Source organism: Aotus nancymaae, unplaced genomic scaffold (genome assembly GCF_030222135.1).
Source record: "Aotus nancymaae isolate 86718 unplaced genomic scaffold, 86718_ANA_hifiasm-v0.15.2.pri h1tg000062l, whole genome shotgun sequence".
Classification (NCBI taxonomy): domain Eukaryota; kingdom Metazoa; phylum Chordata; class Mammalia; order Primates; family Aotidae; genus Aotus; species Aotus nancymaae.
The window spans coordinates 1,294,436-1,319,442 of NW_026988476.1; the positions used below are offsets into that span (position 1 = coordinate 1,294,436).

Consider the following 25,007-nt stretch of genomic DNA (forward strand, 5'->3'; position numbering starts at 1 on the left):
AGACTGCTCTGAGTAAGGCTGGGGCCAGCAAAAGGGAGGAGGGGGAGAGTGGATCCCTGCCCATCCCACCCTGCCCTCCTGAGGAGCACCTGTGCCCAGGCACTCTCTAGGGCCCCTTGGATGTCCCTCCCACCCTCCCCTCCCAGGCAGCCTCCTCAGGGTTTTTCAGCTTGTCCAGTCCACCTTCATCCTCTGCTCCTGCTTTCTAGGCACAGCTAGCTCTCCCAATGCTGAAACCCCTGCTAACATCCTCACGTTAGTGATCAAGTATTATCTTCCTCCGCTTTCACTCCAGAAATTTATTCACTCCAGAGAAATTTCTGAATCAGAGAGCTACTAAGATAGGAGTTTCAGGCACCGTAGCAGGTCAGTTTCGGGAATACGTTGTCAAACATGGCGCACTATAACTTCTTCAGAGCACACTCATAGCTGACTGTCTACCCTACTCTGCAAGGAATATTTTGAAGGACAAATAGTTTATAATCACCACCTTAGGTTCCCAGTCAAAGTCCACACTCATTCATAAAAGGATTAGAAGTTGGCTATATGCAGATGTGCTGGAAGTAGTAGAGCAAGGTTGGGGAACATCTGTACAGCACTTTACACTTTACAGAACTTTTCACATTAATTGTTCCTTCTGATCCTCAAAACCACCTGTGGCACAGCTTTCCCACACTACTTACTAGTATAACTTTCCTACTGATGAGAGAAGCAAAGCTCTTAGCAGTTAGACGACGTGCCTAGGGTCACTCAGTAAATGGCAAAGTCTGGATTATTAGGACCCAGGCCTGGGTTCTCTTTTTACTACTCAGGAAGGAAGAGACAGATGAGACGGTGGGATAAAGAACCTCTCCCCCACAGCCTCCAAGTCCTTCCACCTGCTCCTGCTCTTCCAGTGAACCAACCTTCTTGCAAAGCTTTGCCCACTACTTACTCCACCCCCAGTCCTCCTGTACGTCCTCTTGTTGTAATCTCAGCCCTCTGATTTTCAAGTTTGTAGTGAAAAGTAACATGTGCCCATACCTAGTATAGCACATTCATTTTCCACAGCTGGTCCAGCACCTTCTAAAATAGCCTTTGACACACCTAAATAAGACATGTTAATGGTAAAAGGCATCAGTTAGAATTCAGTAAGTGGTTATAGCTTTCATACATTAGACTTCTGCTCAATTCAACCATTTGTACACAATCCATTGACCATCCCCCATATCTGACCCACTGTTCTTTCTATATCAACCTCCACCCAGTGGCTGATGAACAATCTGATCTCAGCACCATGGAAGTCCCCAGGAGCTGAAAGCTTTACCTTCTCTATTTATACAGGAATCTTTTTGCAGTTATTTGAAATTTTTTGCACGCTACCCTTATTATTTTGTAAAAAATGAATGTAAATATAAAAATAAAAGTTCTATCTGGGTGCGGTGGTTCACGTCTGTAATCCCAGCATTTTGGGAGGCCGAGACGGGCAGATCGTGAGGTCAGGAGTTCAAAACCAGCCTGACTGACATGGTGAAACCCTGTCTCTACTAAAAATACAAAAATTAGCCAGGCGTGGTGCCGTGTGCCTATAATCCCAGCTACTCGGGAAGCTGAGGCAGGAGAATCGCTTGAACCCAGGAGGCAGAGGTTTCAGTGAGCCAAGATCGCGCCATTGCACTCCAGCCTGGGTGACAGAGTGAGACTCTGTCTCAAAAAATAAAAAATAAAAGTTCTGATACTAAGGAGAAGCATTAATCTCAAAACTGTAATAAAATTGAGCACTTTACTACGTTCTTTGATTCCCCAGCCCCCATCAGTTAGGCAGCTGGTTTCAATTCAATGAATCTTCCAGTCAAGGTTGTAGCTTCACCACTTTGGTCAAGTCTAATGACAGCTGGGTTAAGTAGTTGAAAACATGGACTTTACATTTTGACAAACTGGGTTGAAGTTGACTCCACTATCTACTACCTGATATGTGACTAATAAGTTCCTCCTCGTTACACAAAGGCTAATATGGTACTTCCCTCACAGGGTTATTTGTACATTAAAAGAGATAATGGATGAAAAAATGCTTAGCACATAACCTGGCATGCAGAAAATACTGAATGAATGTTAGTTGTTTTATCATTACGAAGATACCTATATCTCTTTATCCTTGATTATAAGTGCATTATGAAATGTCTCTTTTTTAAAAAATCTTTTTTCAATTTGTTTGTTCTGGTCTCTGTCTTTGCTGTGAAGATTTTCCTCGAATGTCAAGTGATCTTCGCCAGTCCATTCCTGTTTAAGATTGAGCTTAGAAGTCCTATGTGAGAAGGCTTGTTGACCAGTGGGCTTCAGTGTAAGGCGAGCAGGCAGCACCTACTGTCTGTTGTTCTGGGATCCATGCAGGGAGAGGGGCTGGATACTCACTGTTTGGTACAGAGATGTTCTCTTAAACAGCTTTCAATCTACCTCCTTATCTCACCTATGCCTGGTGCCTAAGTCCAACATCCCTCTGGTTCTGTTTCTCTAGAGAATAAACCTCTCATCTCTGTCCAGGGAAGAGCGAGGAAAGTTACTGTTGTATAGGACGGGGGATCCAATCAAGTGGCCTAATTGCTACTGATCTGGAATTTCATTCAACCGTATTTTCATCTCTGTACTTGGCCCCTGCCTTCTCAGATACCAGCAGCCTCCAATTCCTGTGTCTTTGGGGCTACTGTTCTCACCTGCAGGCGCTAAATTTTCTCTGCTCCATGGCAGTTACCACCCTTGGCTAGCAGCTCCCCATCATTTAAAAATTTCTTATCTTTTGTTCATAGTTGTTTTCCCTCCGACGTTCTTTTTCCTTGTGTGTTTATATCCTTTTCCTTACTTTACAGTTGTATTAATGGAATTCCAAAAGGGGGCAGGGATTAATGCATAGGTTCAATTTAGTGTATTTCAAATAACTAAATGTTCTTTATATCTACATTTTAAATGACTGAAAAATGGAATGACCAATGAATTAAATGGATATTCTACAGCTTCACTTCTGCATAATATTTTTCAACTCAGAAAATATTTAAATTTTATTTATATTTATGTTTTATCTTACCCTTTTAATTTAAAAGTCAACGTTTTATAATATACAAAAGTTTAAGAGGGCCAGGCACAGTGGCTCACACCTGTAATCCCAGTGCTTTGGGAGGTCAAGGCAGGTGGATCACCCAAGGTCAGGAGTTCAAGACCAGCTTGGACAACATGGTGAAACCCCATCTCTACTTAAAAAAAAATTAGATGGTGGCACATGCCTGTAGTCCCACCTACTTGAGAAGCTCAGACATGAGAATCACTTGAACCCAGGAGGCGGAGGTTGCAGTGAGCTGAGATTGCACCACTGCACAACAGCCTGAGCAACAGAGTAAGACTCTGCCTCAAAAAAAAAAAGGTTAAGAGTGTATGTGTATAAGTTACAAGGATAAATTAATAGACATATGTGAGGAGGGCATGCCCGAATGTGTTACCATAATGGGAGGAGTCAAACATTTCAGGGAAAATAAACAAAAAGGGTTGCGTTTCATTTCTGGGTCAGTGTAATGTAGAGAAGAGAGGAGCTACAGGAGGTAAGGTGTGAATGCCAACTGGGTTGCATAAAAAGGAAAATAAAAATGGAGGGACTTAGAGGTACTAAACCTTACATTTGGAAGTTTGACAATCCAGAGCTGATGCTAAATACAACGCTTCTGTTAAACTCACCTTTACATCAGTTACACCCCATCTAATCCTCTCCTGGGAAAAAGGCATTTGACAGGCAAAGAAACTGATGCTCAGAGACGTTAAGTGACTTGTCCACAGCTACACATTGCTAAGTGGCATAGCTGGAATTCAACCCATGTCTTCCTGAGTCCAGGGACCACATATTTTCTACAACATTCTCTGTCTATTCAAGACAAATATTAGCCACAATTTCCCTTCCAGAAATAAGTCATACTAATAACTACAATATATTTCTTAAATAAAGTACCTGATTTCAGACTAAACGTCCTTATTGTTGAGTTTACAATAACGTCTACCTTTTCTTCAGTAATATCTCCAGTAGCAACCTGAAAAGTAATTGCACCAATTTTCATTTCATATGTTGTGAACCAAGGATTAGAGACAGTCCCGAAGGTACCTGAAAAGAAAGAAAATGGATAAAGAATGGGCTGCTGGTTCAGCTCCCGGAGGAGGAGCACACATCTTGCGGCCCTATTCTCTTCCCAGCCCAACCCTCTTTCTTTTCCCCCAACATAAACCCAAATATTACCATGTCTCCTTAAACAGCTAGGTTTTCTTTTTAAAGGAAATTAGAAAATAATGCTTTGTGACAGTAGGACTATCTACATTTTCTGAGTTACATAGGATGAGGCAGAAATATCTGATTGCACCTCTCCATCCACTGACAAGAGCTGCTGTGGTATCAAGAGAGAGGAGTGAGAAAAGAAGGGAGTGTGCCAAGGGCACTGTCATGTCTTGCAGACAACACTGCTAGGAGAGTCTTTTATTACCACAGGTGTAGCAATATAAAGGCCACTCCGAAATCCCAGCACTTTGGGAGGCTGAGATGGGGGGATCACTTGAGGTCATGAGGTCGACACCAGCCTAGCCAACATGGTGAAACCCTGTGTCTACTAAAAATACAGAAAAATTAGCTGGGTGTGTTGGTGTACACCTGTTATCCTGGCTACTCGAGGCTGAAGCAGGAGGATCACTTGAACCCAGGAGGCAGAGGTTGTAGTGAGCCAAGATTGTGCCACTACACTCCATCCTTGGTGACACAGCTAGACTCCATCTCAAAAAAAAAAAAAAAGGCTGCTCAGAGGAAGTTACCTTTATCCTTTTGGCATATTACTCTCCATCCCACACTCTGAGGCTTACAACTTAGACGTGCCACTTCAGCTCATCCCTTAAACCCTTTAGATCTACCTTTTGACATTTATACAGTGGCAACAGAACCAACTGCCATGGGGCCACTGTACATATTAAATAATACACTATATATGAAAGCAATTAGTAAAGTATAGTGTGCCAGGCACAGGTTAATTTTTTTTTTATTGCCATTTCTTAGAAACTCTGGTTTCGTTACCATTGATTTGGTTCATGTTACTATATGATTGCTTCTTCGTGTGACCAGACAATAGGATGTGCTCTATCTAACACCTCCTCCAGCACAGATTTGTTGTTCATGTTCTTCCTGTGAATTAGCTTTGCCTCCTTCTAGAGGACTTCAACTACCACTGAAGAGTTGCTAAGCAAAAGGAAATATTTCCTTAGCAGAACGACTTTACCAGACCTTGGCTATCTCCAGCCATGGGAATCCTGGCCTTGTTGGGATTTCTTCTTGACCATTTAGTGAATTCATCTAAAAATGTCTGGAAATAGAAACAGTTACTGACCACAACAATGTCGTGTAGAAATATTAATCCAATTCTTTGGAGCATTGATCATCAGATACCAAAGAGTAACAATAGTTTCCAAAAGATTTCCTCTTCCCTCAGAGACTTCTTAAAGGATTGCAGTTCAACCTGGGAATTTTCTCAACAACTAGCAGTGCTGATTTACTTTATTTTTGTGAGTAAACTAACACTATCCAGGCAAGTATGTCAGGAGGGATGCTGACACACTGGGAGTCATGTATTGGAAGGGTTCCTTTATGAAGCCTTTCTAGCCAATGACTAAATTAGGGACCACGAGGACCTGTAAAAGGATCAGTTTTTCCATTTTAGGGTCACAAAGACCCATCTTCTTATACTGGCTCTGCAGGAAGTCACATAACTTTTTTGTAACCACTATCAGTTATCCCTCATCTTTTGAAGCCCCGTAATTCTAATCTCTTATATCCAGTGTGCTTTGGTAGAATGTTTGTAGGTGAGCGGGGGCTGGGCGACAATATTCCTTGCAATCTTTGGCTGTTAGGTACATTCTGGGGTTAATGAACAACAAATACATATAGTACACTTCATCTCTATGTCTAGTCAAAGCCTCCTGAATGAAAGCACTAAAATCCACATTAGAAAACATGATACATTGAAATTTTGTTTAGAAATGGAAAAACAAAAAGGCTTTTTGGTCATGTGAGTGATAAAATTGAGCAATGGGTGACAGAGAGGAGTTATAGAGTTTCACTTGGGTTGTCTTCATCCATTTTCTTTCTTTTCAGGTATCTTTGGGACTGTTTCTACTTTTTTTTTTTTTTTTTTTTTTTTTGAGACAGGGTCTCATTCTGTTGCCCAGGCTGGAGTGTAGTGGCATGATCTTGGCTCACTGCAGCCTCAACCCCCTGGGCTCAACTGATCCTCCTACCTCAGCCTCCCAAGTAGCTGGGACTACAGATGTGCACCACCACACCTGGCAATTTTTTTATAGACATGAAATTTTGCCAGGATGCCCCGGGTGGTCTTGAACTCCTGGGCTCAAGCAATCCCCCCGCCTCACCCTCCCAAAGTGCTGAGTTTATAGGCATGAGTCACTGCACCAGTCCATATTTCTAATTCTTGGTTAACAATGAAACTTGGGGCAGTTACTTTCCAGATTGCTACTGGAGATGCCACCCCAATAAAGGGCAGATGTTATTGTGAACTCAACAAGGACATAGATATCATGAACATTTTGCTAATAATTTTCCCCAAGTTTATCTTTGAGCAAAAACATATGTCTCTGGATATTTTATATTTACTGGGGGAAAGAAAACTAAGAAACTTTGGGGAGTAAATGTTACTTTTTAAACTATTATTATTATTTTTATTATTTGAAACGGAGTCTTGCTCTGTAGTCCAGGCTGGAGTGCAGTGGCAACGATCTTGGCTCACTGCAACCTCCGCCTCCTGGGTCCCAGTTCAAGCAATTCTCCGGCCTCAGCCTCCCAAGTAGCTGGGATTACAGGCACAAGCCACCATGCCCAGCTAATTTTTGTATTTTTTTAGTAGAGATGGGGTTTCACCAGGTTGGCCAGTCTGGTCTTGAACTCCTGACCAGACTCAAGCAATTCTCCGACCTCAGCCTCCCAAGTAGCTGGGATTACAGGCACAAGCCACCATGCCCAGCTAATTTTTGTATTTTTTTAGTAGAGATGGGGTTTCACCATGTTGGCCAGTCTGGTCTTGAACTCCTGACCTCGTGATCAACCCACCTCGGCCTCCCAAAGTGCTGGGATTACAGGCCTGAGCCACTGCACCCGGCCTAAACTATTATTATTATTATTTCCTGTGGACAAATTTACTTACAAACTGTATCATGCAATACTTTGGAGTTTCTCTGGGGAACTTTGGGAAACATCTCTGGGAAGACCACACTTCCATCCAGAATGGGCAAGAATAAGAACTTAAAAACAAAATTACCTTTGATCCTGTTTAAGTGCTAATGTTAGTTGTAGCAATTGCCTGTCAGTCCTTAAAGTCAGGTAATGACTACTACCAGTTTTGAGGTTTGCTATGTGCTACATATCATGCAAAACACTTCAAATACACCTCTTTAAATAGTTAGAACAACTCCAAAAGGTGTTATTGCCACACTCATCTTACACTTGATAAAACTGAGATTCAGGCTGGGTGCAGTAGCTCACACCTGTAATCCCAGCACTTTGGGAGGCCAAGGTGAGTAGATCACCTGAGTCAGGAGTTTGAGACCAGCCTGACCAACATGGAGAAACTCCATCTCTACTAATAATACAAAAATTAGCTGAGTGTGGCAGCCCATGCCTGTAATCCTAGCTACTAGGGAGGCTAAGGTGGGAAGATTGCTTGAACCTAGGAGGTTAAGGCTGCAGTGAGCCGAGACCGTGCCACTGCAGTCCAACCTGGGCGACAGAATGAGAGTGTCTCAAAAAAAAAAAAAAAAGACCAGGCGCGGTGGCTCATGCCTGTAATCCTAGCACTTTGGGAGGCCGAGGCAGGTGGATCACGAGGTCAAGAGATCCCTGGTCAACATGGTGAAACCCCATCTCTACTAAAAATATAAAAAAAAATTAGCTGGGCATGGTGGTGCATGCCTATAATCCCAGCTACTCAGGAGGCTGAGGCAGGAGAATTGCCTGAACCCAGGAGGTAGAGGTTGCGGTGAGCCGAGATCGCGCCGTTGCACTCCAGCCTGGGTAACAAAGAGCGAAACTCCGTCTCAAACAAACAAACAAACAAAAAAAAAAACCTGAGATTCAGAGAGGTATGCCACCAACTTTTTAAATGGCAAAACTGAGATTAAACCTAGTTATATCATTCTTCTAATGTCAGTGAGAACTACTTAATAAGTGTGCTTTGACTGCTTCTCCACTGCTGAATATGGTGCCGCTATTGCTAGTTTGTAGACACCCATAGACATGTGTAGACTGGTCTATTCTATCCAAATAACTAAATTATTGAGGCTTCTCTTATTCTGCCCTTTCTCCGTAGATAAAGACATGACTTAGCTTTCACATAGTCAGTGTTAAAATGTCTAGGCCATTTTTATGCCAATAACTTTCCACTTCTGTCTAAGAATATATTTATTATAGATTAGCTTATCTCTTGATGACCTGTTGAGGAAGAACTACATGAGTTATGAGTGTTGGCTCATAGCTAAATCATATGACAACCTCCCGTTAGCAACCATCATTTAAGGGCACAGGAATAGAAAACATGGTTATTCATAGATCTATAAAAACATCTGACTGCTTTTGGATTCACTTGCCAGAATAACCAGATGGGATATGTAACCATACCTGATAGCCTTCATCGTCATCTGCATGTACCAGAAAGTGGACTTCTTGTAAAGTTTTTGGCCTTGCTCTGCTACTGTATTTGAACACTTCTGAAAGGATTAGTTTAGCAAAAACAGCTTTGGGAAACTGCAAATTTCCTGTTCCAATCAGGGGAAATGTGATTGATGAGAAAGACAGCTGTTCTACCGTTGTCAAACATTTCTTGATTATATTTGCCATGATCTGAAATGTGCAAAGTACATTTACATAAGTTAGAGCTTAAGCTGGTGGAAAACAAAGAGTTGTGGTCCCAGCAACTCTGATAAGGTCCTCTCTGCTATTGTTGGCTTAGTCATGGCCTGCGAAGTCAGAAAGGGGATAAAAAACAGGGCAGAGTACTTTCCAGAGAGAGTCAAACTCATTCAGGAGGGGCAGGTCCAACAGTGTGGGAATGGCTGGATAAAAATGGTACCTCAATGCAACTAAAAGTGATGCCTATGAAGAGTTTTTAACAACATGCAGTATTTATGTTAAGTTAAAAAAAAGTATTAAAAAATGTTTAAAGAGAATATCAGGTCTAATACGGTGCTTCACACCTGTAATCCCAGCACTTTGGGAGGCTGAGGTGGGCAGATTGCTTGAGCCCTTGAGTTCAAGACCAGCCTGGGAAACATGGTGAAACCCCATCTTTACTAAAAATACAAAAATTAGCCGGGCATAGTGGTGAAATAAATATTAAGACCAGGGTCGGTGACTCATGCCTGTAATTCCAGCACTTTGGGAGGCTGAGGCAGGTAGATCACTTGAGGTCAGGAGTTTAAGGCAGGCAGATCACTTGAGGTCAGCCTGGCCAACATGATGAAACCCCATCTCTACTAAAAATACAAAAATTAGCCAGGCCCAGTGGCAGGCACCTGTAATCCTAGCTACTTAGGAGGCTGAGGCAGGAGAATCACTTGAACCCAGCAGGTGGAGAAGAGGTTGCAGTGAGCCAAGATAGTGCCACTGCACCCCAACCTGGCTGACAGAGTAAGACTCTGTCTCAAAAAGAAGAAGAAGAAAAAAAAAAGTTATCTCTTGGTGGTTGGATTATTATTTTCATTGTCTTTTTGTACTTTTTGATATTTTCCACAATGTATTTATATTACTTTTTTACATTCTGAAAAAAAGTTGCGAAATTAAACTTGGAGTGGAGGTGGAAATGACGTTATCAAAAGAAGGGTACTGACTCTTATTCATCACCACAGCATCAGGTGCACCTCTTTGCTATACTGAAGGATTATTATGTTACATCTTGGATACTGTTCCTGGAGAATCCCAATGACTGTTACTACTTCTGAGGGTCAGTTACTCAGAAATAACTGGTAGTTGTGATGGATTCTCCACAGAATGTAATAAAGATTTCAATAGATAGACAGGGTTCAATCAATGTGAGGGTCTCACAGCCTAGGGCAGACACTTCTTTGTTGTGGGGCTGGTGTGTGCATCATAGGATGTTTAGCAGCATCCCTCGCCTCTACCCACTAGACACCAGCAGCAGTTGTAACAAGACAACTGCCCTCTGCAGGGCAAAACTGCCTTCCTTGAACACAATTCTATATCACACCAGAAGGAGATTCCCAAAGCTACCAAATGAGGTGGAGAACTAAGAGCTTTCCCTACCTGCCAAGAAGTCCCCGCTCCATTATCCCAGCCTGGAGCCACGACATGGAGCACTGCTTTGCAGTCCAGATTGCAGCCACTTGTCATGAATATGCTACCCACTTTCTCCTCTGCTTCCTGCCTGGTGGCATCTAACTCTTTCTGGAGCATGGGACCAGCTTTGTGCAAAATTGCCCAAGATAGCGGTCCTCCTCCAAGCTGAAGATTCATGGGAACGGTGTTGACAATGACATCGGCCTTAAAGAAAACAGCAACAGTTACAGATTGAATCAATACACAATGACTGAGCACCTCTAAATTTACTAAGTATTGTGGGGTAATGTACAGGTATGTTTTGCCTATCATACTAACATGTCAGCACTACCCTCAAGGAACTTACAGTCTATGTTAGCACTGAAACACCATGATGAGGTTACTTCCAAAATTTAGACATTAAGGCAATACATTAACCGTCACTGTGAAATCAACATGCAATGAGTCAGAGTAGAACTGTGAAAATGAGTCAGAGACCAGAGGCAGAGAGTCAGAGACGAAGACTGAGAGAGCAAGAAATGGAGAAAGAAGAAAAGTGAAAGTGAAAAACAGACAGAGATGGACAGAGACAAAAACACAGAAAGATTGAGACAGAGATGGGAAGGGAGAGAGAACTGCTCTTAGGCTGGCAGGTACTGAGAACGCTTGTTTTTAATTTAACAGTATACCAAAAGAAAGACTAGGTCAACGTGAAGGAGACTCTGGTCAGCCCTGAAGGCCTAGGCAAAGGAAAGTCACTATGGTAAAGGTACGCAGTGTCCAATCTAGCCTGTCCAGATACATCAGGTTCTCCAACGTCAATGCTAAGGCTCTTCCTTTGGTGAGATGAGGGTCATAGCCTAATGCCATGAGATGTTACATATTCAACTCATAACTCCTATTACTCAGATTTTGTGCTCACCAGAAACCTTTTGATTCCCAGCTAATTTGGGATTAGGAGGAGACAAAACCCTGATCATGTGACTTTTTCTTTTCTTTTCTTTTTTTTGAGGCACAGTTTCTATCTGTTCCCCAGGCTGGACCTTGGCTCACTGCAGCCTGTGCCTCCCAGGTTCAAGTAATTCTCGTGCCTCAGCCTCCGAGTAGCTGGGATTACAGGCATGACCCACCATCCCTGGCTAATTTTTCTATTATTAGTAAAGACAGGGTTTCGCCATGTTGGCCAGCTGGTCTCAAACTTCTGGCCTCAAGTAACCTGCCCATCTTGGCCTCCCAAAGTGCTGGGATTACTGGCATGAGCCTAGCCTGATCTTTGAATGTCCTGGGTCTTTGTCCTGGATTTTGAATGTCCTGGGTCTTTGGGGGTACTCTTCATTGTAAATTAAAAGATGTCTATGTCTTTGGGACATATAATAGGTTATATTTCTCAATCTAATAATTGGCATTCTTGGGTCCACTTATATATATTAGCATATGACGTATTATGTGAAGTTATCATAAACCAATCTGAAGATCTGAAAAGCCCCTTGCAGAGACAAGAGTGAGTGAGCCATCCAAGAAATAAAAAGAAACAAAATTAGATCTAGCCCATGTTTTCCTCACTCACACTTGCAGTCTCATTCTCTATTTACTGATTCCTACACAGTTTGAGGAAGCAATATATTCACATGTAAAAAAATAGGCCGGACATGGTGATTTATGCCTGTAATCTCAGCATTTTGGGAGGATGAGGCAGGAGGATTGCTTTAAACCCCAGAGTTCAAGACTAGCCTGAGCAACTAACACTTAAATAAGTTCAAAATAATCAAAAGACATACTCTGTTAAATATACAAATATTAATTGGTATAAAGCTTCAAAAAAGGTAGGAAACCATTTAGATTGGAATAGTGAGTGAAGGCTTTACAAAGGGGATAAGAATTTGAGATAGGCCTTAAAGAATGGCTATAACTGGGTCAGGTAGAAAGAAGGCAGCAAGGCATTCGAGGTGTGTGGAATATTTAAGAAAGCATAGGATTGTGGCCAGACACAGTGGCTCACACCTGTAATCCCAGCACTTTGGGAGGCCGAGGCAGGAGAAACGCTTGAACCCAGGAGGCAGAGGTTGCAGTGAGCCGAGATCGCACCACTGCACTCCAGCGAGACTCCATCTCAAAGAAAGAAAAGAAAGCAAGAAAGCATAGGATTTTGAAAGATCAGCAAGTAGTCAAATTTAGCTAAAGCAGAGGTTCAATAATGAGAAGAGGGGCTGAGAAGAAATCTAGGGCCAGATGATGGAGTACTTGAAAAGCCACACATTTTTGGACTTTGCCCTATAGGTAGTAGGAACACACTGAAGATGTGTGTGCAGAGAAGTACCTGTTAAAATAATGTTTTTGGAATATATATAAAATAGTGACAGAGAGGACAGGTTAAAGAGTGACAAGGGAGCCAGGGTAGTGCTAAGGCGTGATTGGGGGTTGGGGGTGGTGTGTACTGAAATACAGGTAGACAATGGCAATGAAAAGAAAAGGCATGTACGTGAGGTATTTTGAAAGGGGGCTTATTAGGGCTTGGAAACTAACTGGATAGGAGAAAGAATTCAGAGAAAAAAGATGAAGAGGATTCCAAAGTTTATACAGCACCATCCAATGGTGTGAGAATAGGTAAACCCCAACATGAGTTGACATAAAATTTTGAAATATATATAAAATAGTGACAGAAAGGACAGGTTAAAGAGTGACAAGGGAGCCAGGGTAGTGCTAAGTAAGCACTTACAGGTAGAGAGTAAGTCAAGATCAGTTACAGAGAAATAAAATAAGTGGATTTGCAAACTCTTGTTTGTGGTTAAACTTGAACCCCTCCACATGAGTACATGTGGAAGAATATGGGAGATGGTAAGTATATTTCTGCATAAACTTTAAGTGGGGTTAACTTCTCAAACTTATCTTTGATATCTTTAATCTTTAAGACAAAGAACAAGTTAAATCATGTAACAAGTCAAAGAGCAAGTTAATTAGATCCCATTGTTCCTTGGTAGATTTATTAAATGGCATCACCTACCCAGATGTACAGAACATCTCCACGTATCAACTTGAGGTTCAGACCTTCTTCGGTTTGGATTGAAGCTAGAACATTTCTGATTGAAAAATAATCTTTCTTGCTGAACTCGTCTCTGGACTGTGGAGAAAACAGTAAAGCATTACCAGCAATGCCAATTTCAAGACTTCCCTTAGGCCAGGTGCATGGCTCAGGTCTGTAATCCTAGAACTGTGGTGGGAGAATCACTTGAGCCCAGGAGTTCAAGAACAGCCTGGGAAACATATTGAGACCCTGACTCTACAAAAAATAAATGTAAAAAAATCATCCAGGCTCAGTGGCATGTACCTGTAGTCCCCACTACTCAGGAGGCTGAGGTAGGAGGATTGCTTGACCCTGGGAGATCAAGGTGGGAGCAAGCCATGATGGCACCACTGCATTCCAGCCTGGGCAACAAAGCAAGACCCTGTCTTAAAAAAAAAATTATAAATAAATAAATAAACTTTCCTTACAGGTGTTCGTATAGAAAATAACTTACATTTCACAGAATTCTCTAACTCTACTCATAACTCAGCTCTGAGATTTAAAAGCAAATAGTTGATTATTACAATGTTTAAGTATCAATTATATTTAATATCCCAAATGCCAGTAAGCTTTTTTACTTATTCCCCTCAAGAATCCTAGCATAGCCAACCCTGTCTGTATCTCGCAGCCCTTACTATTTAAGTGTACTCTGGACATGTTTCCAACTGTATTTCTTGCCTGGGGACTTTCTTTAGTGCCAAAACTCACTTGGCTTGCTGGTATAGCACAGAAGGAGTGCAGGTGTATTGAGCTCCCCTCCACAAGCCCCCACCCCCCACCCGCCCTCATCCAGTGATTGACAGGAACTGACATAAAAATATGGCAGCAACCTTGCCTCCCAGAGAAATTCACTATGAGTTTCCCCAGTGGGATTAAGCGGGAGCTGATGTGATGATACACCCTATCAGTTTCCTTTTTTATTTTTTTCCTGAGATGGAGTCTTCCTCTGTTGCCCCGGCTGGAGTGCGGTGGCACAATCTAGTCTCACTGCAGCCTCCACCTCCCAGGTTCAAACGATTCTCCTGCCTCAGCCTCCTGAGTAACTGGGATTACAGGTGCACACCACCATGCCTGGCTAATTTTTGTATATATTTTTAGTACAGTTGTGGTTTCACCATGTTGGCCAGGCTGGTCTTGAACGCCTAACCTCAAGTGATTCGCCCACCTCAGCCTCCCAAAGTGCTGGGATTATAGGCATAAACCACCACACCCAGCCTATTTCCTTTACTTTCTTAGTTGAATAACTTGCAATTGAATCCTGTCTCAGGGTCCCCTTCAGGAGGCACTCCAACTAAGACATACCCCTAAGTACTCCATAATAATGCATTGGAGTTTGACTATTAATCAATCATAGAATTTCAGAATTTAAAGGGTTATAACAGATCATCCAAAATAGAAACTTCATTGTCCTGAAAAGGAAACCAGTGTGTAGATGGATGAAGTCATTTGGTCAAAATCAAACTACTAGCTAATGGAGGACACAGTACTTGAATCCAGTCTCTTGACACTCAGTTCAGTTCTACTCTTCATGGAATCTGAGCTGATCTACCTCATAGTATTTGTCACACAAATGGTAAAAACATAGTACATGTCACCCCTCTTGCACCTGTAACAGACATTACTAATCTACATCAGCATTCTTTTTCAATCAACCTAGATCCAGTCTCAGAATCTTCCTCAGCACAGAGCTCCAGGCAACAACTATCATTTGGCCAGAGGTAATCAGTGAAACGAAGCCTATTTTCCATGCCTGATCTCACTCAAAAACGATATCAATTTTCTTTATTTAAAACTGTCCTTGATTATTTTTCACTCTCTGCTTTGGCAGCGGGTTTCTGGGCAATACTTTCACTTGCTCAAGAATTTCATGATTTGTTAGTCTTCTGCATGCAGGCTGGTATGTTGGATGAAAGTTTTATCAGTGATCTCCCACAAGAATTCCTTGGATAAAAGGCTTTTAAAGCATTGATGTGAAGACTAGAAAACCTCCCAAAAGAACTAGCCACATTCTCTGTCATATTTTGGTTTTCCTTTTTATGTTTTGGTTGATGCTGTCTTTAATTGTGTTACATCCCTTCACAACCTCCAAACAACCAGTTAGTATTGTGATAGCCTAATTCATGCTAGCCCAACTGACTTCATCTTAGCTGTGAGCCAGACAGACTCCATCTTAGCCGCTCTGCCATTTCTCCCACCATGTCTCCCTCGGGTGCATAACTGGGTCACACTGACACTGTGCTTATGTCATGCTGACGCTGTGCTTATCCTACCATATAACCATTGTAACCATATCCTGCTTGGCAAGCACACCTGCTATTGTGAATACTCCTCCGTGGACCCCCTTGGTGATTGTTTGGAAAATACCCTGGCCTGCAACCACGTCCTTCTAACCTGCTCATTCTGCTTCTGTAAAATTCCACTTCAGCTAGGCTCCCCCTCCCCTACCCTAATCAAGGTATAAAAAGGAGTCAAGCCCCTTCCTCGAGGCTGAGAGAATTTTGAGCGTTAGCCATCTCTCGGTCGCTGGCAGTAAAGGACTCCTGATTCAATCTCAGAGTGTGGCGCTTTCTCTATAACTCGCTCAGTTACAACAGTATGACCATCTCCTTGAACATATCAAACTCAATCAAAATCCTATCATCCTCTACACTGTTTTTTATGTAATCCCATATAGGCTTCACACTCAATTGGGTGAATTGATATTTAGACACAATGGAGAATTTTTTAGAAGCATGTTATCTACAGGTCTTGACACTGATGTTTTTCAGTCTTCCTTGAGTGAGCTGGGTGGTTGCAGACCTGCGTGTTACCTCCAACCCCTTGCGACTGCCTTGCGATCATGTTACCTCACAGTGAAAACTTCTCATCTTGTGATGTGTCATTCTGATCAGGTGATGCATTTTAGGCAAGAACTTCCATATGTGAGGATCCAGGGCCACCAGGAGTGGTGCTGACAACATTCTCAGGGACTTTTCCCCTTGATACAAGGCTGTGCCCAAAGACACATAATACTGGGACACAGAAATGGGCCTTTCATTGAAAACCCAAACTTTTTGGCCAAGTAAGTGTCCACCACTAAAAATAAAAATAAAGGGTAGGCGTCATTCAGACAAAACCAAATGGTAGTATTTTAAAGAGTAAAAGGTATCTCTGGCACACAAATCCTGACACTCATGAGACTGAAATAGAGTGTCTTCTTAAAATGACACCAACTGTCAACAGCTCAGTGAAATGTGATATTCGTAAATGCAATGGAGTTAATCCTCACCTAATGGAACAGATCGATTCCATACGTGTTTACTTAGCCATAAAGTTTTATCACATTGATCTGATTTTCCCATTGACATTCACTGTAATATTGAAAAGGTAATTCTTTTCCTGCAAAGTCTTGCCCTTAGAGATTCAATAAATACAAGCAACAATGCATGAGCAATTCAAAATAACCTATTTGAAGTAAGGTCATTACCATTTTTTAAAGGAATGGTTATAATAGTCAAAAATATTAGAAACAATTGTGTGCTATAATTGAAAGAAGTCATAAAATTAGGTCAGATTCCCTAGCAACAAAGCCTGAGCTTGGGATGCATGTGCAAGTGATTTATTAAGGTTGTGCCCTCAGGAGAAACCTGTAGGAAGTGAGAGATGAAGTTGGAGAAGGGGAAGAAGCTAAACTAGAATGTGTTTTTAGGGGTACCCTGGTTCCTGCCTGATCCCCCAGGGAGCTCTGGACTGTGTAACTTCCTTAAGAGCATTTGTCCCTCCTAGGGGCAAGGGAGTTCAGTTCTTCTACCTCCATACAGTCAGTTATTGTCTACGGACCATCTGATCAGGAGATGAATGTCAACTCCCAGGGACCTCTAGAGAGGCACCTTCAGTCTCCCAAAGGCAATCCCGGGGGAGATGTTGCAAGTGTGAGTCCTTAACAGTAATATAGTCAATAAGCAATTGGCTTAGGAATGCATAAGTAAAAGAGATCAAGCCCAGGGCATCTGGGAGAGGCACAAAAGAAAAGAAAGACCACTAAGGCAAGTCCAAAGAATAACTGCACAAGTTTGAGAGAAAGAGAATGTGACTCAACAGCTAAGTCATATAAAAACGTCTAAGGCATCCTGCTTGGCAGTAAACTCAGTACAAATCAACAGTAATATAGCTCTGTTTAAGAAAGGAAAAAAAAAGGCCACCAAATGCTGGCAAGGATGTGGAGCAGCAGGAACACTCATTCATTGCTGGTGGGAATGCAAAATGCTACAGCCACTTTGGAAGACAGGCGGTTTTTTTACAAAATTAAACATACCCTTCCCATATGATTCAGCAATTGCATTACTTGGTATTTACCCAAATAAATTGAAAACTTTTGTTTACACAAAACCTGCACATGAATGTTTCTGGAAGCAATATAGCTTTATTCATAACTGCCAAAACTTGGAAGCAACCAAGATGTCCTTCTGTAAGTGAATGGATAAATAAACTGTAGTATCCCATACTATTGTTTAGCACTAAAAAGAAAAAAAAACTGAGTCATCAAGCCACACACACACAAAAATGAAGAAACTTAAATGCAGATTCCTAGGTAAAGAAGTCAGTCTGAAAAGCTACATCCTGTATTATTTAACCATATGACATTCTGGAAAAGGCAAAACTATAGAGACAGTAAACAGATTAGTGGTTGCCAGAGATTTAGGAGAAGGAGAGGGGGATGAATAGGTGGAGCACAGGGAATTTTCAGGGCAGTGAAACTACTCTGTATGATATCGTAATGATGGACACATGACATTATGCATTTGTCAAAAATAATGGATCAGGCCAGGGCGGTGGCTCACGCCTGTAATCCCAGCACTTTGGGAGGCCAAGGTGAGCGGATCACTTGAACCAGGAGTTCGAGACCACCTTGGTCAACATGGCAAAACCCCGTCTCTACTAAAAATATAAAAATTAGCTGGGCATGGTGGCAGTCCCAGCTACTTGGGAGGCTGAGGCAGAAGAATTGCTTGAACCCAGGAGGCAGAGGCTTCAGTGAGCTGAGATGGTGCCACTGCACCCCACCTGGGTGACAGAGTGAGACTCCATCACACCCACACACACAAAAACAAATAAAAACCAATGGAACTATACAATACAAAATGTGAACTCTATGGATGTTAGTTAATAACAATGTACTGGTTTACCAGTTGCAATAAATGTATCACACTAATGCAAGATGTTAATAATAGGGGAAACTAAGGGAGAAGAGGTATTTGAGAATTTTCTATTTTCTGCTAAATTTTTCTGTGTACCTAAAACTGCTCTAAAAACAAAGTCCATTCATTCAAAAAAAAAAAAAAAAAGGTGATAATGAATTTGAGGGCAATACTAACAGAAACATACTAATGAGGATGTGCATGAATAATAATAACTCTATTCTACTTTTCACTGGTAAAAACAGGCATCTGATAAAAACACACCTGTGGTATGTGCTTACTTCAAAGTGCCAAATGTTGCAAAAGGATTATGAAAACTAGGTATGTTCAGAATAGAAAAACTGATGCCTCGAAGGGACGAAAAACCATGTCACATGAGAATATGCAGAAGAGAATGAGAATCTTTTTTTTTTTTTTTTTTAAATGGAGTTTCACTCTTTTAGCCCAGGCTGGAGTGCAATAGCACAATCTCGGCTCACCACAACCTCTGCCTCCGAGGTTCAAGCGATTCTCCTGCTTCAGCCTCCCAAGTAGCTGGGATTACAGGCATGTGCCACCACACCTGGCTCATTTTTGTATTTTTAGCAGAGACAGGTTTTCTCCATATTGGTCAGTCTGGTCTCAAACTCCTGACTCCAGGTGATCTGCCCCCCTCAGCCTCCCCGGTGATGGGATTACAGGCATGAGCCACCGTGCCAGGCCTCGGGAATGAGAATCTTTAACTTGAAGAAGTAGAGTTAATGAGTGGGTGGAATGCAAGGGCAGTTGTCTTTGAACATTTGAAGGATTATCTTATGAAAGACTGATTTCTACAACTCTACATTGGTATGTAGAGCTACAGTAAAACACATTTGGGCTTAACATAAAGCTACGTTTTTAAATAATTAGAACTGCCCTAAGATGGAATGGGTCAACATGGGAAACAGTAAGTTCCTAGGCAAGCAGAAGATAAACCATCACTTAGTGGTCTGGTTTACACCTAAGTGAACTCTTTTGCCTTTTCTCTCCTGTATTTTTCTTAATTTAATTCTCTAGCCTATTTTAAGTACAGTTTACTAGTAAAAATAGTTTCATTATAGTACTCTTATGTCAGAGGTGATAACAATGAAGGACAGTGAAAATGAAAGACAGTGAAATATCTAAATAACATTTAATAAAGGCATTTTGTGCTTATATCACTTCCTGATTTCAAAACATATTACAAAGCTACAGTAATCAAAAGAGTACAGTACAGTACTGGCATAAAGAAGACATATAGGACAATGGAACAAAAAAGAAAAGCTTCATGGCATTGAATTTGGCAATGATTTCTTGGATATGACACCAAAAATACAGGCAATAAAAGTAGAATAGACAAATGAGACCACGTGAAACAAAAAACTGCATAGCAAGGGAAACAATCAACAAAATAAAAAGGTGACCTACAGAACAGGAGAAAATGTTTGCAAATCATATATTTGTGAAGAGGCTAATATTCATAACATACAAAGAACTCCTACAACTCAACTTCAACAAAAAACCTCACTTATAAATGGACCAAGTATTTGAATAGACATTTCTCCAAAGAAGATATACAAATGGACAACAAGCATATAAAAAGATGCTCAACATCGCTAATCATTAGAGAAACAAAAACCAAAACCACAATGAAATATCACCTCACACACATTAGGATCGGTGCTGTAAAAGAAAAAGTAAGGGGCCAGCGTGGTGGCTCATACCTGTAATCCCAACATTTTGGGAGGCCAAGGCAGGTGGATCACTTGAGGTTGGAAGCTCAAGACCAGCCCAACCAAAATGGAGAAACCCCATCTTTACTAAAAACACAAAATTAGGCAGGCATGGTGGCGTGTGCCTGTAATCCCAGCTACCTGGGAGGCTGATGCAGGAGAATCACTTAAACTGGGAGGTGGAGGTTGTGGTGAGCCGAGATTGCACCATTGCACTCCAGTCTGGGCAAGAAGAGTGAAACTCCATCTCAACAAGAAGAAAGAGGCCAGGTGCAGTGGCTCACGCCTATAATCCCAGCACTTTGGGAGGCCGAGGCGGGTGGATCACGAGGTCAAGAGATAGACCATCCTGGTCAACATGGTGAAACCCCATCTCTACTAAAAATACAAAAAATTAGCTGGGCATGGTGGCACATACCTGTAATCCCAGCTACTCAGGAGGCTGAGGCAGGAGAATTGCCTGAACCCAGGAGGCAGAGGTTGCGGTGAGCCAAGATCGCGCCATTGCACTCCAGCCTGGGTAACAGAGCAAAACTCCGTCTAAAAAAAAAAAAAAAGAAGAAGAAAGAAGAAAGAGAAGGAGGGAGGAAAGGAGGAAGGAAGGAAAGAAGGAAGGGAGGGAGGGGAAGAAAAGAAGGAAAGAAACAGAAAAAGAGGAAAAGAAGACAACAGGAAGGAAGAAAGAAAATAAATAAATAATGAGTATTGTCAAGGATTTGGAGAAATTGGAATCCTTCTGTACTGTTGGTGGGAATGTAAAAATGATTTGGTTGCTATGGAAAACAGCATGGCAGTCCTAAAAAAATTAAAAATAGGATTACCGTATGATCTAGCAATCCCAGTTCTGGATATAAATACAAAAGAATTAAAAACAGGATCTCACTCTCAAAATACATGAAGCAAATTGACAGAACTCCAAGGAGAAAAAAAATAAATCCACAATTATAGTTGGAGATTTCAGCATCCTCTCTCAATAATTGATAGAACAAGTAGACATAAAATCAATAAGGACATGAGAACTGGGACAACACTGTCAACCAACTTCACCTAATTGACATTTATACATTTATAGAACACTCTACCCAATGAATGAATGTACTTCGTTTTCAAGTATGCTTGGGAATTTACCAAGATAGATCATATTCTGTCCATGAGACAAAGTCTCACTCTGTTGCCCCCACTGGAGTGTAGTGACGTGATCTCGGCTCACTGATATCTACCCTTGCCTCCCAGGTTCAAGGGTCTCTCTTGCCTCAGCCTCCCGAGTAGCTGGGACTACAGGCATGTGCTACCATGCCTGACTAATTTTTTTATTTTTCATAGAGACTGGCTTTCACCATGTTGGCCAGGCTGATCTTGAACTCCTGACCTCAAGTGATCCCCTGCCTTGGCCTTCCAAAGTGCTGGGATTACAGGCATGAGCCACTGCGACCAGCCCTCAATACATAAATTTTCAAGAATTCAAATAATAGAAAATATGTTTTCTGACCAGAGTGGAATTTAACTATTAATAGAAAGCAATAGCAAACTGGTGATACCTAAGGCTCCAAAGACTCTGTGCTGGATGATTTCATTTATATGACATTTTGGAACTACAGGGACCAAAATCTGACCCATAGTGGTTGCCAGGAGTTCATCTTGAGTGAAGAGGTTGAAGACAAAGAAATTGGTAGAAAACTATTTTATATCTTCATAGTGGTGGTAAACATTTGTCAAAACTCACAGAACTATACACTAAAAAGTATGAATTTTCCAAATATAGAAAAGCTGTCTGTAAATTACACCTTAATTTTTAAAAGGAAAGAAAACATCAAAGCATACATACATGCAAATAATTAGATAATATAGTGAATGAGAAAATCTCATATAATATTGAGAAAAAAATTGAACAAGAAATATTTTATGTGAAGATAACTATAAACCCTCTTTAAAGACACAATAGTAGACTTAAACAATGAAAAGGTATCTTTGTTTTGTTTTCTATGTGCTTCAAAACATTCTTTCATAATTGAGATTTCTGTGGTTGTGTTGAGAGGATCAGTACACAGATATTTTGATTTGTACACAATTCTTAACATACATACAAAAAATCTAAAAAGTCATGTATTGTTCTTTTTAAAAGTTATTCTAGTGACTTTCCAGCTTAAAATTTGGAGACAAATTTTCCTTAAGAGGATATGAAGTACCAGTATCTACAATTGTTGATAAGCTGTTACATGTATCCCACCAATTCACAATTTAATAGCATATACACTACATGCTCAAATTTTCAATCTTTCACAGCACATCGGATTAGACTACGTCAACACCACCTAAAGATATCAGCTCTCTGTAATTTAATTTATTAATTTAATGCAATCTCAGCAAAAATTCCAAAGAGCTTTTCATTTCATTTCTTTTTTAAACACTGATCATACATCAGAAAAGTTCATAAGGAAAAAATAACAAGACTAGCTAGGAAAACGGTGACAAGGGAGCACTCTCTAGGACTAGTCCTGACATGAAAACATACAGCAAAGCCTCTCTAAAGTAGATGAATAAACAGGTCAATGGACGAAAATAGAAGGTCCAGAAATACCCGAACTACATATGAAAGTCTAGTACATGATAAAGCTGGTATCTCAAGTTACTGGGGCAGTGATAACCTTTATAATAAATAGTGTTGGGGCAGCTTGACATGCATTTGAAAAAAAAAATAGATCTACTCCTCAAACCACACACAAGAACACACTCCAAATGTATTATAGATCTAAATGTAAAAAATAAATCAGTTCAAGTACTAGAAGTGAGCATAAGTGAATGCTTCTGTAACTTGGGTGTAGGGGAGAGTATGACTAAAAGTCACATAGTAAAATATGACTAAAAGTCTACACATCATAAAAGACTGGTAAGTTTTGCTACACAAAAAATATTTGCATGGCAAAAAAAAAAAAAAAAGCCACCATAAGCAAACTCAAAAGACAAAAAATAAATTGGGAGGAAATACTCATAACACACACCACAAATAAAGGATTCGCATCCTTTCAAACTTTATGAAGAACTTTTACATTTTAAGGGGGCAAAAAAAGACCAGAAATGCTAAGGAAAAAAATGCAGCAAGCTCCCCTCTCTTCCGGGACCAGGAAGTCAGGGGTGGTCGGCGCCCCCTGGAAGAGAGGGTTCTGCGTGGCGTGGGGTCTCTGCGCCCGCTCAGACTGCCGGGTCTCGCGGGCCCCGGGCCCAGCACTGCTGCCCCCTCCCTCGTCCGTCCCCCGCGCCCCTCACCATCCTCCCGGAGGAAGAGCGCCGGGAGGCCTGACGCGCCCTCGGGTGCCCAGCCAACCGCACGCTCCCCGCCTCCTGATCTCGTCGGGCTCTGGAAGTACAAGTGCAACTCCCTGCGCAAGTCCTTCGCGGGTCGCAGCCCCGGGACTCAGAGCAGCAGCGGGAAAGAGCCGGGCCCAGGCCTCTTCAGCTCTCCCGGACTGCCGGGGGGTCCGACTCAACAGGCTTGTGCCTCGAGCTTCTTTCACTTTCTTTTCTCTGAAAACCGCTTCTGCCAAAGATTGAGGCCTCGAGCTTGCAAACTGCCTCGGGATCGTGTCGCCCTTTGGGACAGACATTGCTGCCAGACAAATCCTGGATCAAAAATCCTGGGCTCTGCAATTTTATTAGTTGTGTAACCTCAGTCAATAGCATCTGTACAGTGGGCACGGCCATAACTATTTCACGGTATTATCATGAAGATTAAATGAGATAAAGTCTGTAGAATGCCTGGCACATTAAAACACAAAAATCAGTATTCGTTTCCTTTTCTGCTGGGCATCCCATTCCTTTCTCCTCCACTCTCCCTACACACCCATCTTTAGAAAAAGACACTGGGTTCTTTCCTGTGTTCCCTAAGCTAGGGCCAGAGTCACGTTCCCCTTTTGCCCAACACGGCATTATTTAATTCAACCAACGGGCATTGAAGGCCTTTGATATGCCTGGCATGTGTTACGATTATAAAGCTGACTTAGACATAGATCCCTTCTCTTTGGAATGAGGGGGGAAGTAAGGAGATGGAGAAATACAACATAGATTAATACAGTTGCCTGGTGTATCATGAAAATCCTGGCAGTATATAGATGATATACTCAAAATGAATAATTGAAGAGAATTTAATAAAGAAATTACTTACACAGGTGCAGGCAAAGGGTTAAGGAAACCAGTGAAAAAAGGTGACACAGCCCTCTCCCCTTACCATCTAGGCTGAAGGGGCAAGGGAGGGGGCATCTGAACTTGGTAAGAGCTATACCCATAGGAAGGTGCCAGCAGGTAGAACCCATGACTGCTTACAGGAGACAGCTGAGGGAATATAAGCATCCCAAGCTCTCTCTCCCGCTGCCTTCCGATCTCTGCTGATACCTCCCACTGCAGAACCCAATGAGCAATCAGAGAATGGAGCTGACGCAGTACTTAGTGGTCAGCCCCCAGTACCACCTTCAAGGCAGAGAGCAGGGTAATCGGTTTTGGTATCATATCTGCATTGAGATACATATAAAATATTAGGATAACAGAAATCAGTGGTTCATTGTAATTTAGAGACAAGATTGGAGAAGTTTCTATAGTAGTGGCATTTCAGTAAGACCTTGAATGATGAGTAGAGGACTTTCTAAGAGGAAAATGAGGTGAAGAATCAGAATGAGGCATGTCTCTCTCTCTCTCCAGAGTTCCCTTTTTCATCATCTATC

The 25,007-nt window shown here is 41.7% G+C and overlaps 1 protein-coding gene across 11 annotated transcripts in view; it reads right to left on the reverse strand.

Moving 5' to 3' along the window:
• Positions 1-23,644, reverse strand: part of PARP15 (poly(ADP-ribose) polymerase family member 15) — a 53,424-nt gene extending 29,780 nt beyond the window's left edge. For 8 of the 11 annotated variants that reach the window (XR_010338547.1, XR_001111326.2, XR_001111325.2 and 5 more), the window contains exons 1-7: positions 16,235-16,285; positions 13,329-13,445; positions 10,316-10,552; positions 8,675-8,896; positions 5,276-5,354; positions 3,968-4,117; positions 1,024-1,086 (exon numbers count right to left, since the gene is read on the reverse strand). Coding sequence is in view for 8 of the 11 variants with exons in the window: in XM_012476205.3 (XP_012331628.1) it covers positions 1,024-1,086; positions 3,968-4,117; positions 5,276-5,354; positions 8,675-8,896; positions 10,316-10,552; positions 13,329-13,445; positions 16,235-16,270 (904 nt within the window). In the remaining 3 variants the exon portion in view is untranslated. Of the gene's footprint in view, positions 1-1,023; positions 1,087-3,967; positions 4,118-4,654; positions 5,251-5,275; positions 6,836-8,674; positions 8,897-10,315; positions 10,553-13,328; positions 13,446-16,234; positions 16,286-23,559 lie in introns of those variants that run through there. The other 3 variants (XM_021673978.2, XM_012476210.3, XM_012476211.3) reach the window with 3 other exon arrangements.
• Positions 23,645-25,007: the final 1,363 nt, after the last annotated feature.